This window comes from Beta vulgaris, chromosome 6 (assembly GCF_026745355.1).
Source record: "Beta vulgaris subsp. vulgaris cultivar EL10 chromosome 6, EL10.2, whole genome shotgun sequence".
NCBI lineage: Eukaryota > Viridiplantae > Streptophyta > Magnoliopsida > Caryophyllales > Amaranthaceae > Beta > Beta vulgaris.
Window position 1 is genome coordinate 12,164,253 of NC_079207.1, and position 17,512 is coordinate 12,181,764.

At 34.3% G+C, this 17,512-nt stretch overlaps 2 protein-coding genes across 2 annotated transcripts; one reads left to right on the top strand and one right to left on the bottom strand.

The window, feature by feature from the left end:
* Window positions 1–3,849: 3,849 nt before the first annotated feature.
* Window positions 3,850–10,205, bottom strand: LOC104895751 (monosaccharide-sensing protein 2). The gene is made up of 7 exons (XM_010682334.4): window positions 9,537–10,205; window positions 8,904–9,012; window positions 8,213–8,779; window positions 6,572–7,117; window positions 5,438–5,799; window positions 4,714–4,901; window positions 3,850–4,624 (listed from the first exon to the last, which is right to left on the bottom strand). The coding sequence occupies exons 2-7, from the start codon at window positions 8,980–8,982 to the stop codon at window positions 4,180–4,182; spliced, it is 2,187 nt and encodes a 728-aa protein (XP_010680636.3). The 5' UTR covers window positions 8,983–9,012; window positions 9,537–10,205; the 3' UTR covers window positions 3,850–4,179.
* A 3,595-nt stretch (window positions 10,206–13,800) lies between these two features.
* LOC125498878 (uncharacterized) lies at window positions 13,801–14,731 on the top strand. Its single transcript, XM_048647187.2, has 3 exons — window positions 13,801–13,894; window positions 14,039–14,338; window positions 14,436–14,731. The coding sequence occupies exons 1-3, from the start codon at window positions 13,801–13,803 to the stop codon at window positions 14,729–14,731; spliced, it is 690 nt and encodes a 229-aa protein (XP_048503144.2).
* Window positions 14,732–17,512: the final 2,781 nt, after the last annotated feature.

Below are 17,512 nucleotides of genomic sequence, written 5' to 3' on the forward strand. Positions count from 1 at the left end.
TGTATTTTAGTCTTTTGAAGAATGCATATCAAGCATTTTTTGTTTCTGAATTACATATTTATATATGCATATGTTCCGTAATTCTTTTATGTGTTTTTGTTTGATATTTTCATGTTCTTTTTATGTTTATTTTCATTTTGTTGATTTTTTTTTAATATTTTGTATCTCAAGTCTTATATGCTTATGTTCTTTTATAATTAGTATGATGTTCTTTGTTTGGTACCTTCATGTTCTTTTGTATGTTTTTATTCATTTTTGTGATTTTTTAAAAAAAATTATAATTTTTTTTGCTTCTTAAGTCTTATATGCTTATGTTCTTTCACAAAAAGAATTTTTGGAGGTTATACCATTTTTTTTAAAAAAAAATTATTTTCTTTTCTTCAAATTGCGTTTGATATTCAAGATTATGCGTTTTGGAGTAGGACCACGTAGAGGAAGGTGGTCTCTAGTCCACCATCCACGCTTTGGTCAAATAAGTTCAGATAAGTTGCAATAAGGTGCAATAAGGGCAATAAGTTCCAATCAGGTCTAATAAGGTCCAATAAGTTTCAATCAGGTGCAATAAGCTCCAATCAGGTGCAATAAGTTCCAATTAGGTCTAATAAGGTCCAATAAGTTGCAATAATGTGCAATAAGGTCCAAATAGTCAATGTTCAATAAACATTTGTATTATTGTCCATTATGTTATTATTAGAATTTTAATTAAAGTACCACAATGATTATATAGTATTATACTTGTATTAGTGTCTATTATTTTATTAAATATTTGTATTATTGTCTATTATTTTATTATTCATATTACTATTAGCTGATTATGTTATTATTAGAATTTTTTATTAAAGTACCACAATGTATATATTATACTTGTATTATTGTCTATTATTTGATTATTCATATTACTATTAGGTGATTATATTATTATTAAATAATATTATAAGCATGGTCAAATAATTAAGGTTAACAATAATAATCATTATAATTACAATATTTTGCAATTCGTCTTTAAATAACTAGAGATAACATACTTTCGTTACTAATAACAATGAAAGATATCAATGTAGAGTGAGAGATAAGGAGTTAATGCATTCTACTACCTTCACATAAATGAAAGTGGGGTGAGAATTTTTCATATGTGCCAATTTTAACTTGTTAGCAATAAATGTTAATCAACTTTTGATTTTCCACTAGTGCTTTATAAAATCAAAGCAAGAGTATTAGATATATTAGTTTTCAAAGTCATGTATAGACAAATATATAAATAATAATTTTTTTTTTGTTAAATTAATTATCATAAGAAATAATTAATTATTATTGTTATTTTAAAGGACGAATTTTAATAATTATTACTTCCTCTGTTTCTTTTTACTTGCAACAGTTTGACTTTCATGCTTGCCAATGCATAATTTCAATCATTAATAAGTTTAATTACCGATAAATAAAAATTACAAAAAGTATATATTCGGAAAATATACATTCAGACGAATCTAACAAGATCCCACATGAATATGTTTTTCCTTAACTATAAATCACCAAACATAAACTAAGTAGAGTTGGTGAATAGTGTAAAAGTCAAACCGTTGCAAGTAAAAAGAAACGGAGGAAGTACTTCATAATAAATTTTAAGGGGTAGTATTTGCGTTAGGGTAATATTTATGTTATTAATGGTCAATTTTTTTTGTCTAATAAGGTCAAATAAGTTTTAATCAGGTCCAATAAGGTCTAATAAGTTTCAATCAGGTCCAATAAGGTCTAATAAGATTCAATCAGGGCCAATAAGGTTTAATAAGTTTCAATAAGGTCAATAAGTTCCAATAAGGTCTAATAAGTTCCAATCAGGTTCAATCAGGTTCAATCAGGTCCAATAAGTTAAATCAGGTCCAATCAGGTTTAATAAGTTTCAATAAGTTTAGTTCAGATAAGGTCCAATAAGTTCAGGGCCAATAAGTTGAAGAGAACGCACCCTAAGGGTGCGTTCTCCTCAACTTAAAAAATTAAGTTGCAGGTCCAATAAGTTCAAATAAGTTGCAATAAGGTCCAGTAAGGGAAATAAGTTCCAATCAAGTCTAATAAGGTCCAATAAGTTCCAATCAGGTGCAATAAGTTCCAATCAAGTCAAATAAGTTCCAATAAGGTCTAATAAGGTCCAAATAGTCAATGTTCAATAAACATTTGTATTATTGTCCATTATATTATTATTAGAATTTTAATTAAAGTACCACAATTATTATATAGTATTATACTTGTATTAGTGTCTATTATTTTATTAAATATTTGTTTATTGTCTATTATTTTATTATTCATATTACTGCTAGGTGATTATATTATTATTAAATAATATTATAATCATGGTCAAATAATTAAGGTTAATAATAATAATCATTATAATTACAATATTTTGCAATTCGTCTTTAAATAACTAGAGATAACATATTTTCGTTACTAATAACAATGAAAGATATAAATGTAGAGTGAGAGATAAGGAGTTAATGCATTCTACTACCTTCACATAAATGAAAGTAGGGTGAGAATTTTTCATATGTGCCAATTTTAATTTGTTAGCAATAAATGTTAATCAACTTTTGATTTTCCATTAGTGTTTTATAAAATCAAAACAAGAGTATTAGATATATTAATAGTCAAAGTTATGTATAGGCAAATATATACTAATTTTTTTTTGTTAAATTAATTATCATAAGAGATAATTAATAATTATTATTTTTAAATGACGAATTTTCATAATTATTACTTTATAATAAATTTTGAGGGGTAGTATTTACGTTAGGGGAAATATTTATGTTACTAATGGTCAATTTTTTTGTTTAATAAGGTCAAATAAGTTCCAATCAGGTCCAATAAGGTCTAATAAGTTTCAATCAGGTCCCCCCTAAAAAAAAAAATTTCAATCAGGTCCAATAAGGTCTAATAAGTTTCAATCAGGGCTAATAAGGTCTAATAAGTTTCAATAAGGTCAATAAGTTCCAATAAGGTCCAATTAGGTTTAATCAGGTCCAATAAGTTGAATCAGGTCCAATCAGGTTTAATATGTTCCAATATGGGACCGATGAAAATGAAAATATGAAAAATAATGTGGATTTGAGGTAAAAACCAAATCAATCCTAACTTATTTTGTTGGACTTCGTCTGTTTTTTTAACGAGACTTTTAAATGTACTTATTTGCATAAACTTATCACTAAAACAAAACCTAATCTGTTTTATAATTTGTCTTTTCTTTGAAATTATGTGTCTTATGCCGTTTTATATAATGTATTTTGAATATTTTTTCTTAGGTTTTCTATTTTTGTTAAACTTATTAAATTGTGTAAACGAAATTCCAAACTAAAAGCTCTCTAACTAGTGCAACTTGACTCTATAATGGCGTAACTTCATATGAGATACAAATATTTACCACTAGATCAAACAATGGTCAATAAATGGATAACTAAAATGGCACTACAAATTAAGGCCAAAAAAAAGTTTCTTGGACGAAAGTACACCTTTGGCATCATCAACTTATAATAAGTTAAAGTATACAACTTTATCACACACGTGAGTGCCTCGTAAGCATGGTGCATCAAAGGCTTTTTTTTTTGCTCATTGCTCATTTGAAACCTCCAAAAGTCCAAATGTACAAAATTTGCACAATAAGGATAAATTAAAATGAGTAAATGAACAAAAAGAGCCTTAAAATTTACACATGTTGCACCCAAGTGTATAATTGGTAATGATAGTGTTCCTACTTCCTCTGCTGGGACTGAGATACTTGGTATGGTTGTGATTCACTTGTTAAAAAATCAACCAAGGAAACCATGGCAATGAATAATAGTGAAACAAATTTGATAATCCCATAAATTAACATTTGAATTCACTTAATATTATCAATAAACAAATCAAAATCTTCAATTACAACTGCCAAGAACCATTGTTGTTCAGAAAAAGGGGGAACTGAAGTGCAATATCCCACACTAATAATCTCTTCATCTTAACCAGATCTCTGAGTTTCTTGTATTGGTTCAGCATTATCAAAAATGTATTGCAAAGAATGCTAAACTCTCTTTCCTTTCTCTTATCTCTCTCTTTTTCTGAGTTGATCAAAATCTTCATCAAGTACTTCATTAAGGCATATCTACTTAGATGCCTTAAACAATGAACAATTCAATATTTTGAAGATTACCAGCAAAATCACATATTTTTCTCAGCTTCAGCTTGCCTTGCACCCACATTGAAGAACTCACTGATAACTTCAAGGGGCATGCCCTTTGTTTCAGGTACCATGAAATAAACAAAGAACCAAGAGACGATGCAAACCACGGCATAGATGCCAAATACTCCGGCGAGCCCTATAGAGGAGAGCAAAGCTGGGAGAGAGTACGTGACAATGATATCTCCAAACCAGAAGGTAAGAGAACATATGGCAATGCAAAGGCCACGGACACGAGTAGGGAAGATTTCAGAGCAGAGGATATTTGGAATGGGGCCAAAACCCATGACAAAGCAGCAGAAGTAGACTACAACACTGATAGTAGATAATGTCGCGTGTAAGACGGTTCCCATCTCGATAACATTGGAAAGTACAAGTATAATGAGAGATCCTATCAAGACGGGAAGTGTGTTTAGTAAAAGAAACCTGCAAAAAAGGGGATAAAACATAGTTAGGAAATGAGTTTGGAACAGGAATAATGTTGAAGATGATTTAAGTTTTAATGTTTGTATTACCTTCTCCCAGAGATATCCATCAGCCTCATTGCAAGGCCTATGCTAGGAAGCATCAACAATGTCGTCAAACCACTTATAAGAAGAGAAGCGGAGTCTGAACCAATCCCTAATTTTGATAGGAGAACGTCCACTCCTGCTTGTGAAAGAATTTGAGGGGTGTAGTAGAGAACTCCATTGATCCCAGAGAACTGAATTCACCAAAAAAAAAAAACTTGTCAGACACATCATGAAAGTATATACTAGGAAAATCATTGCAGATGCTGTGGCTAAAAAATGGACGAATATAGTGCAGCCTATGATCCTTGGCTCCAACTAAGGCCCTGTTCACTTCAACTTGTGAATGTTATTCGGTAACAATTAGTTTCAACCAGTAAAATTGGTTTCAATCGACAAAAGTAATTTCAATCCATTAAAAATCAGCTATAATCAGTGACTAGCAGACCGCATATGTGAAAAGCACTAGTAATCAGCAAAAATCAGTTTAAGTCAGTTAAATTAAGTTTTAACTTTTAATCATAAAAAAAAGGTTTAGTAAGTAGCATAATCAATTCAGTAAGAATCAGGTGAATTGACAGGGCTTAAGTGAGAATATCGTTAATACACATTGAAAACAGAAAGGAAATAGGATGGACGCCCAAGATCAAGAAGAAAGAAAGTTAAAAATCATGATAAAAACTGAAAGAGAAGAATTGAGGATTTCTGAACTTCAAAAATTTCAGTTCACCTGTTGAAGTATCTGCATTCCCATTCCAACCAACAATGCACGCTTAACCCCTGGTTCAAGAAGCTCTCTCCAGCTTGGCCCTTTTGTAGCAGCTGCAGAAGGTCGTATATCACCTCCCTCAAAAGGAGATTCTCCCTTGAAATCCTTGATTTGAAGGGTGGACTGGCTTACAAGACCAGCAGCTGGAACAAGCTGACCTTCAGGAATATCAGAAGGATGCAGTGAAAGGACAGACCCACGCATAGACCCACGCATAGATCCACGCATAGACCCCATTCCTGGTTCTTGATGGAGATAAACCCTTTTTAGTTCACCACCATCTTCTGCTTTCTTGTACGCTAACTGCCAACCTCCACCTATACCTGTCAAGGGAGAATACAAACTTTGGTTGAAATTGGTACTAGGAAGCAGCATATAAGGAAAGGGATGAAAGAAAATCAATCAGATCCCAAGAAAGCTCTATACCCTCCAATTCTCTTTTCTTACAGGGATGTAATTTGAAGGTACAAAGTTCTATGTCCTTGCATTTCACTCAGAATTCATCAAGTTAAATTATCCAAATGAGAAAATATGAACTGCTCTCTCCATTTCCTTTAGGTTTGATTATCCTAATTCCTAAATAGGAATGGAGTAGATTGGATTTCATAGGGTTACATACTTACATCATTATCATAATCAACAACGAAACCCTTAAAATATATACTGCCTTTGATGGAAAATTAGGCGATCTGAACATGATACCTAGTCCAGATATAATAGGTCAGAATTTTACTTTAGTTTGTTCAATAATAATAGGTCGTATTTTTACTTTAGTTTGTTCAATAATAATAGGTCACATTTTTACTTTAGATCGCACAAAAATAACAGATTACATTTTTTATTTCAAATTTCCCTCATTACCCTTAAAAACACCGTTGCATGACTTCCAAATAAAGACTATGTGGTCTACTATTTAGGGAGGATGGAGTGATACATAATTTGGTCCAGTAAAGAGATTGCTTCTCATAAGAACTCCAAAGGCCAAAAGAGCTGCTCTTCCGGAAGGACGTGGTAAAGACCAAGGTTACATGCTAGTATCATAATGGTTTGAAGAAATAGATTCAATTCAAGGACTTAATCAACTAAAATTGATACCTGTACTATTGACTAATTCACCACTTTGCATCAGCATGCTGTTGCCATTTAATGGAGGAACTGCATCCTTTTCTGCTCCAGGGGCATGAGGTGAAAGCAGTGGACTCCTCAGATTATCATCAGAGTCATCATGGCCAACATCAGATGAGGAGTCCTCATCTCGGCTCTCCACCTCCCAATTTACATGTTTAACATGGTCATCAGCAGCAGTACTGAACATGCTCCCAAAGTTAGGGAATATTGCACTCCGCATGCTCCCTGATTGGGGAAGCTTTTCATGAACACTACCAAACAAAGTGACGAGAGGATCCATCATGTTTGCCATACTTCCCTGCTGAGCCATGCTTCCATAACGAGAAACCATGCCAAGCGTGCTTTGACCTCTGACTGGTTTGGCTATCCAAGATTGGCCTTGCTCAGCACCATATAGCTTGATTTGATCTTTATCTGTGGTGGCTTCTTCATCATTTGCTGGGCCTATCACATACTCTTCGATGGATGTATTTTTCCCAGTTCCAAGCCCTTCTATAAGCAATGCCATCTCACCTGCAAGAAAATAGATTATTAGGTAAAATCTGGGTCAAAAAAAGTGTTACTATGTTTTCTCATACAACCGTGAAACAAAGAACTATGAGGATTCAACATAACATCAAAAACTAGCTGACGCAAGCATAAAACGATAGATAGTCATGCACAAGCACTAAATTCCATGGAGCACATCCTTACCATTGAGAATTTCCCATGCTTTTTGATACATAAATTCGTACTATATATATATATATATATATATATTATATATATATATATATGTATATATATATATATATATATATATATATATATATATATATATATATATATGTGTGTGTGTGTGTGTGTGTGTGTGTGTGTGTGTGTGTGTGTGTGTGTGTGTGTACTAGATTTCGACAATCAGGCAGCCCGGGATATTCTTCATCTAACTCAAAAATGCTAATGGACTTTAGCTTATCTTTCCTCCTCGTATGGCTCACTCTAGCCGTCCACACTCAGCTTCTCCCTAAATTATACTTCCATTATATTAAAAAGAAGTGTATTTCACAAAAACCTGCCACATCATACATGTATTGATTATTCCTAATGCTTTCTTTTCTTCTCACTTATAGAAAAGAAGGAAAGATCATGTCTCTTAGACTAAACTTTTACTTCACGCCGACGGCCAGATATGACTATAAAAGGACGCGTCACCCATCTAAATTAATCCGGAATACTTGATGTGAAAACATTCCTCATTCTCCCCTTTCATGCTACCTTGACATGACTCATTATCCATGCATTGCAAGAGAACAAAATTTATTTCCCTGACTCTTCATGTAACCCAACATAGATAGCAACATGACCAGTTTATACAAACAAGGCCACATTTGACATTCACTCCATCTTGGAGCCGGGCGGCTCAGACCAGAGATGCAAGCATTCTGGTAGCAACATAACCCACATTTATATGTCATAATGTCAATAAGCACCTCTATCAAGTATCCAGCATGTTATATATGTAATCTTCGGATCAGAATAAAAAAAATTATGGTGAGCATAGTGAATTCAAATAACAGGTTATAAGAAAAAGGAACGAGTTAAAGATTTCTAAAAGGATGGCACACTGACCAGTGACATCTTCCCTGCCGCGCAATTTTTGTAAGACTTTCTTAGCCTCATGCATCTTTCCTTTGCTGACGAGCCACCTAGGAGACTCAGGCAAATAAAACACCATCAATCCAAGATACAAAAGTGACGGGATTGAAATAACACCGAGCATCAATCTCCATCTAGGTGCTTCCATCAAAGACATGCCAAATACCATACAGTAAGACAAGAACATCCCTCCTGAGCCAGTGAACTGTGGGAGGGTATTCAACTGTCCTCTGATTTCTGGGGGTGCAGTCTCTGATATATATACTGGCACAAGAGTAACTGCTAGACCAACACCAAAACCATCCAAAAGCCTTCCCAAGAGCAAGACATATACATTAGGAGACCATAGCATAACCAAGCCACCAAGAAAGTATAATATTGATGAGATGATTAGCATTGGACGACGCCCAACTGAATCTGAAACGGGACCTGAGAAGGTTGTGATCACTGTGGCCCCAATAAGCGACATGGCCACAATTAGCCCCTCCAAGGTTGGTTGTGTTTCGAGGCTGAATTCCCTCTTGATGTATATAACAGCTCCTGCATTAGCATGATCAAACAAACACACACTCTTTCTTAAATACTTCATCTAGTATACTTAGCTCAAAAATTTGAGATCTAAGAATGACACATCAGCCAAAAGAAGTAAAAAGAGTTCAATTACCTGCTATGGTGGCATTATCCCACCCTTGCAACAAGTTACCCATTGTGGCAGCAAGTGCTGCAAATACAGCTCCTCTCATCTTGCTTGCAGTAAACCAAAACTTGCTACCCTGAATTATTTGACATTAAAAACCATCATTAAACATTTCTGAATCCTCCTCCCATAAGCAAAGATCATATTTTTAGTGAATTGATACAACTTCTAGCCCGATTTCGCATTAAATCATCACTAATAGTAGTTAAATCTTCCCTCCACAACCCACATATCATATTTTCCAGTATCTTACTACCATTTTTCAGCCCGAATTTCGACCACTACATCAGAATCATTTCCCTCCACTATCAAAGATCATATTTTTCAGTGAGCACTACTAGTAGAGTTTTCAGCTACATTCCACATTATAGTTATATATATCATCCTTCCACCTAAAATTATATCAAATAATTTTGCAGTGAATCAGAAGCATTATAAACCATTTATTTCACAACCAAATTTCATACATGTATTGATTAATTAATTTCACAATATATCATATACATATTAGAGCAAAAAAAAAACATAGATCTATAATCTATTAGCCCATCAAAAACACAAATCATAAAAACAAAAATTAAAAAGAGAGAAAAAGCATACCTCTTGATATGGGCAAACAGCCCCTTGACAATGCAGGAAAAAACTAGTCTCCTTATTGTTTTATGCAAATTATGTGACTAAAAAAAAATTAGACACCGACCCTTAATTTATACTCCAATTAAATTTATAATTAATTAGAAGTTAAAGCCAAAATTACTGATTTGAGATGCAAGAGAAGATTGAGAGATCCCCCATTATTGAATTTGACATAGATTGGCTTTTTCCTCCATAATAGCTGGAATTATTTACTAAACAATATCACCCAATAAAGAATCTTCTGCAAAACTAACCCAAAAAAAGATCTTTTGTAGATTAGCAGTAACAAAAAATGGTGGTAAAATTGATGGGGAAAAAAAGAAGTAATCTTTATTTTGAAAATTGGGTAATTTAGAGAAGATGAAGGGGAAAAAAATAATTTGAGGAATTAAAAAGAAAAAAGATGATGATGGATGAGAGAAAAGGTGGAAAAAGTGAAATGAAGTCGGATTAGTAGTTCTGTAATTGGGTAGATTCCCGCCAGATGTAAAGTAACCAGTGTTTAAGAGGCGAAGAACGTGGTTACTCCAGTGCTCTCTTCTCAATTCTGATCTTCTCCTTCCTTTTTTATTTTTGCATAGCCTTTCTTTTCCTTTTGTTGTTATTGTTTGAGAGTTTAGGGTATATTCTCACTATCTCATGGAAACTCTTTTGAGACCTTTAGCATACCATAGGTATCTATCTATATAAATATATTAAAAGGTCTGCGAAAATAAGAAACTGAATAGGATTTGATCCCGAAACCTCAAGTATATATATTAAAGGCTAAGTTGTATTTAGTGTTATTATCATAAAGTATTATATTAATAAATGAAATTTTTTTCTTACCCGGGACATAGCCCGAGCCTAATGACTAGTCTATACAAATATATTAAAAGGCAAAGTAAAGTTAGCTTGCAACAAGATTTGAACCCATGACCTCTTGCTACAATACATGACACAATTACTATCTCAACCAATTTTTAATCATGTTTTATGTATCCACATCATTATATTTGTACCTTTTAAATGTTGAGTTTTCCTTAGTATGTTTTAGTGGGAATGGAAAAAACTGCACTTCAAGTTCGGAAACACAATACCAACCCGGGACAATGCACGGGCCCAAATACTAGTTTCTTTTAAAAAAAAACGAGCCACTAAACATAGCGACGTAGATGAAATTCGATTTTAGGTATAGGATACTACTTTCACTTCTATAAGACCTCACCAACTATGCTAGATATCATCCACATAATTGATGGTAATGATAATTTACTCGAGCGTGATGATCTATCTTGACTTATGTACTTGGATGTGTAGATCATGAAACGGAATATATGAAATCTATAAACTTTATTTACCTTTAAATAGTTGATTATACTTCCTTTGATTTTTTTATTACTATACTTCTTGTTTTCACATAGTCCAACATAAGCATTAATATCTTTAATTATGCATAATTAAAAAATATAAAAATTTGATATTTGATAACTAAACATTCAGACAAATCTAACAAGATGTCACTTGACTATTTTTTCCTTATGCATAAGGAATGACAAACCGGACAAGTTAAGTTGGTGAACAGTAATTACTATTGAAGCACGACAATTATAACTAATATCGCGCAAAATGTTCTTAATTTCTCTATATTTTTTCAACAACAGTGTTACTCATGTTTCTTTTTAGTGGCTATATACTTAGCCTTTTGTGGTTAAAGTTATAAAAATAATTCAACATAAGCACTAAATTATGAATTCGTCAAACTATTTCTTTAATGATCGTATTGTTTAAGTGCAAAATTTACAAAATACAATCTTTTATAAGTTTAAATGTAATAAAAATATTAATGGTCAATTATTCAAAATATATATATTACTGGTCTAAAGTGCATAATGGAATATGCAGGAAAAAATATAATCATTAAAAAAAAAAGACATATGTTATTGTTTGGTCTTATCTTTTTTTATATGATATGATATAATCAAGTGCAATTATTATAACAAGAATAATCATAAAGTATTAAGATAATTACAATGCAAGATCGAAAATATAAAAGATATAATTTTTTTCCATTACATCACTAAAAATAATAGGATTATTATTCAATTTCCTATTATAATTTTCTTTTAAAAATCTATTGCGAAGGATACTTTATCATCAATCAATGCTAACTCGTGATGGTCAAGATCAACCATTTTCTACCAAAAAGATCATATGGATGTTGGTTGCATCATAATAAGGGCCTTTGGCATTTGCTTCTATCATTGAATATTTGAATATTAGTAGTAGTTTTACGCTCGTTGCATGTCCTTTACCATAAGTCCATAAGTCATGTGAGCTAGATAAAATTAAAGGAAATAATTGATGTGATAGGTGGAAAATAGTACTACCTCTGTTTTTATTTAGTTGCAACATTTTGACTTTCACGCTTGCCAATGTACAATTTCAAATCGTTTTATCTCTAATTGTATGTAAGTAAAATTATAAAAAATTTGATATTATGAAAGCTTACATCGAAACGAATCAAACAAGACCCCACATGACTATATTTTGTTTAACATATAAATCAATAAATGTGGTCAAATAAGAGAACATGAATAGTGCAATTTGTCAAACGTTGCAACTAAAAAAGAACGGAGGTAGTATTTTTCAGATGTTAAAGGGCAAAAATTAACGAAATTCCAAGTGCCACCACTCCATTCAGTATAATCATTCAATGCACAAGAGGTTGTCTGCCTGTCTGGTTGTGTGTATGGGGAAATTTTGCCTTATTTGTGATATTAATAAGAAGATACTTTTATTGGAAGTTGATAATAGCCATGGCCCATGGATCCATAGGAGGTTAATTTACCCACATACTTCTTTCGCACTTTATAGTTGCAATATCATCCTTTTGCACATTTTAAAAAAAGTCAAAATAAAGAGGAAAGAGATAGAAATAGATTAAAAAAAAAAAGTGGAATTTGATTGCGTGATAGGAGTGAGATAGAGAAAATATATTATCAAATAAGAAAATATTATAGTAATTATAATTAATGTGAAAATTTCAAATAAGAAAAATATTGCAATTAAAAATGAGCGTAATAAGTAAAAAAGAAGGAAATTGTGGTCTATAAAAGTTTGTTTTCCTAAATATAACAAGTTGTATGTCTAAGATGGGTTGCACTACATAGCCTAGCCCATTTTGTGCCAAAAATTGAGTGAAACCAAGGATTAGGCCCACAACAAAGCTCATCGAAATACGCTTTTGTTATAATTACTCCCTTCGTTTTTTCACATCCTATTTTAATTGTATGTATTTGTCAATTAACTTTTTTTACCTTTAATATCTTCAATTCATATTAATAATATTTACTTATAAAGCATGACTATATTTTTCCTTATATATCGAGAAGATTCTCTCTAATTGGAACAGTATCGAGATTTTTAATATAAAAAAAAAAAGAAAAAGGAATGAGTATTTTTTAAAAAAATTAAGGAGTGGCTGCCAGCCCGTGAAAAGAAAATAGTGACTGCGTTTTGTATTGACCCCGCCTAATATAAAAATCCAACACCGTTCTATATAACCACCACCTCCAAGATTTGCAACTTCTTTGTATGAATCATGCTTTGAATCTATTCGACGAAATGCGTCGAAAAGGCAGGTCTAGAGGTCCGTCCGATCGGGTCGGGCAAAGCCACCCGAGACGCAAGCTTCAGCTGGTTGATTTTGTAGGGCGTCCAATGATGTCGGGCGCCTTAGCGAACAATGACCGGGTGTGGTCACCCAATCGGGCCCACGTCTGTTTTGGGTTTAGGTAATTACCGCCCGATTGGGCGGTGGCCCATTTTGACGCGGAAATGCGTTTTTGACGCGGGGTATAAATAGGTTGTTAACCTATAGCTAATTGTTTTAGACTACGAATTAAGTCTAATTATCTCTATAATCTGGTTTTCCTCACATAATAAAACACACTCTCTCTTTGCCCGTGGACATAGCCAAATTGGTGAACCACGTAAATCTGTCGTGCGTTTTTCATTGTTCTACGTTGGATTATTTGTTTCTTTCTCACGTCCGTTATAACAAATTGGTATCAGAGCTTTATGTTCGATCTGTGTGAGAAAGATGTCTGGTAGGAATGTGAAAATTGATAAATTCACAAGGGGAAATAGTTTCAGTCTGTGGCAAATCAAGATGTGGGCTTTACAGAAGCAACAGGGGTTGTGGGCACCGTTGATGAAGAAGTGAACAGATTCAGTTATCGTTGAGATGACCACTCTAGAGGAGAAGGCTCATTCAACGATTACGTTGTGTCTGGCTGATGACATAATCACTGAAGTCGCAGAGGAGGAAACTGCATCTGGTCTGTGGTTGAAATTAGAGAGTTTGTATATGACAAAATCTCTAATCAACAAGTTGCTTTTGAAGCAACGTCTGTTCAGGTTGCGAATGAATGAAGGTACACCTCATAGAGATCACCTAGATCAATTAAATACAATATTGTTAGGATTGCGTAATATTGATATTAAGGTGGAGGATGAGAATGTCGCTTTGGTTCTGCTTGTTTCTTTACCGTTATCATACGAAAATTTTGTGCAATCTTTCATAATTGGTAAAGATTATGTGTCTCTAGAAGAGGTTAAATCATCACTGCATACTAGGAAATTGCACCATAAGGCATTTGCTAGTTTAGGTACAGATAATCAAGCTTCTGGATTAGTAGTCAGTAGTGGTGGTAAAGGACGTGGTAAAAAGAATTTCAAGAAATCTGGAAATTCTAAAGGGGGTCCTAAACCTAATGATGTCTGTAATTACTGTAAGGAGTATAGGCATTGAAAAAAGGAATGTCTTAAAATAAAGCATTAGGAGAATAAATTATGGGTCTGGTTCTGCTGTTGTTGCAGCAGAAAATTCGAATTATGAGGATGACCTTGCTCTAGTTGCTAATGAGCAAATATATTGTAATGATGTGTGTGTTCTTAATTTTGGAGCGTTGTATCATATGGGTCCTCGTAGGGAGTGGTTCACTACTTATGAGCAGGTAGATGGAGGAAATATTTCAATGGCTAGCAGTGCAGTCTGCAAGACAGTTGGAATAGGCTCTATCAAGATCCAGACACGTGATGGTACGTTTTGCACTTTGAATAATGTCAGGCATGTTCCACAGATGACCAAGAATCTGATTTCACTTAGTCTTTAGACAGTAAGGGGTTCAGTTTCAGAGGTGGGGGTGGAGTTGTGTATGTCTGCAAGGGTTCAAAGGATGTATAGTAGGGGGTCAAGTGTGGTACATTATATGTGTTGCATGGTTCGGGGTCAAGTGTGGTACATTGTATGTGTTGCAGGGTTTTACGCTCCTAGGTTCAATTGTTGTTGCGTCGTCTTAAATTCAAAAGGATGATATGACCAAGCTATGGCACATGAGACTTAGACATATGAGTGAGAGAGGGATGCAAATCCTCTCCAAAGCTGATATGGGTGGTCATAAGGTCACAAACACGGAGTTTTATGAGCATTGTGTTTTTGGGAACTACATCGTAGCAAGTTTCCTAAGGGCATTTATTGAACAAAAGGTACTCTGGATTATATCCACTCCGATTTTTGGGGTCCTTCATGTGTGGAATCTTTAGGAGGTCACGGGTATTTTGTATCCTTCATTGATGATTTTTCAAGAATGAATTGGTTAGTTGTTATGAAGTTAAAAGGTGAAGCTTTCAAAAATTTCAAGCAGTGGAAGACATTGGTGGAAAATCAAACTCGGAAGGAGATCAAAAGGCTATGAACTGATAATAGTCTGGAGTTTTGTTTGTCTGAGTTCGAAAAGTTCTGTAAGAATGAAGGGATTGCTAGGCATCACACTGTCAAAAATACACCACAACAGAATGGTGTAGCAGTACGAATAATCAGACACTTCTGGAAAAAGCTCGGTGCATGCTCTCTAATGTTGGGATGACTAGAAGGTTTTGGAGAGAAATCGTCAGTACAACATGCTATCTGATCAATCTTGGACCTCAAACTAGAAATAATCTCAAAACACCATATGAGATGTGGTCAGGTAAACCTGCAGATTACTCAGATATGCGAGTTTTTGGTTATAATATTTACTATTATGTAAATGAAGGTAAGTTGGAGCTAAGAGCTAAAAAAGGAGTGTTTGTGGGATATGGGGATGGGGTGAAAGGTTATAGAATCTGGTCCCCGTCTGAGGGTAGGATTATACTAAGTAGAAATATTGTCTTTGATCGATGAAAATTCTATGTTTAATCCTACTGTGAAGTCTATTGTTGTAGCAGATAGTGGTAGTGTTGATAAACAGGTGGAGCAGCAGGTCACTCATGATGAGCGTGATGATTATCAATACATTGTTTTTGAAGCACCACCATCTTCAATTCCAAATTAAATGAAGAGGCACCTAGCCTGGCTCGGGAGCGTCTTATGAGGACAAATTTTAGGAAACCCCCAAAGAGGTATGATTTTGAAGATATGGTGGCTTATTCACTACAGGTTGCTGAGGAGGTGGATGTCTATGAGCCATCCACATACAGAGAGGTAGTTACATGTAAGGAGTCTACCCATTGGCTTGTTACAATGGGGATGAGATGGAGTCACTTTATAAGAACGAGACTTGGGAGCTTGTGCCTAAGCCTTCAGGGAGAAAAATTGTTACTTATAAATGGGTTTTCAAGAAAAAGAAGGGGATAACATCTGCAGAGTAGGTCAAGTATAAGGCTCGACTGGTTGCAAGAGGATTCACACAAAGGGATGGTGTAGACTACAATGAGATATTTTCACCTGTAGTCAGACATACTTCCATCAGGGTGTTGTGCTACTAGTAATAGTTGCACATCAGGATTTTGATCTTGAGTAGCTAGATGTGAAAACAGCTTTTCTACATGGAGAGTTGGAGGAGGAGATATACATGGCTCAACCAGATGGTTTCCAGGTTCCGAAGAAGGAAAATTATGTTTGCAAGTTGAAGAAGTCCTTATATAGGCTAAAGTAGTCTCCGAGGCAGTGGTACAAAAAGTTTGATAGCTACATGATGAAGCTAGGCTACAACAGGAGTTCATATGATTGTTGTGTATATCACAACAAGCTGCTAGATGGATATTTCATCTACTTAGTGTTATTTGTAGATGATATATTGATAGCTGCTAGGAACAAGTTGGATGTTCAGGAGTTGAAGGAGCTTCTCAGTGCTCAATTTCAAATGAAGGATTTGGGTGCAGCTCGAAAAATATTGGGTATGGAGATATATAGGGAGAGAGCTTAGAAAAAGCTTTTCTTGTCACAGAAAGGCTACATTAAGAAGATATTATCAAGTTTTGGCATGTCCACAACAAAACCTATAGATACTTCAAGTGCTTCAAATAGTCAATCGTCCGTTGCATTTGCACTTAAGTCTGTTATAGATACCCCACTTCGATCCACAGGACCCCCCTCCAATGGGTTGGTGTAAACTAACCTTTGATGGATCCAAATCAGGCTCAGGTAATGCATTGCTCTTTTGGATTCATAATTAGAGATTGCAAAGGCAGCCTAATTAACATAGAGGTCAAATCCCTTCCCTCGAGTTGGTAAATTCTCAAGGCGGAAGTCGCAGGCCTCTATATGGGCCTCAGCCCTCAAGACTGTTATCTCCCTTGAAATCAGAAACCTTATAATTGAAGGCGACAATCTAACGTTTATTAATTCTTTCAGGAGGGTATGTTGTATCCCGTGGGAAATTTCAAATCTCATCAAGGGTAGAGCTAGATGTCAAACAGTTGGATGCGTTCACGGCTTAACATTGCTATAGGGAATCTAATCAGGCGGCGAATAGTCTAGCAAATTGGGGAAAAACCTCCAACATTTGTGGCTTTCTTCCTCAACATCACCCCCGAGTCTCCCTCTTATCATCTGCAAGGACGAGTTAGGTTATCCTACAATTAGGGTGTAACCTAGTTTTATTATTTCTATTTCAAAAAAAAAAGGAGGAGAG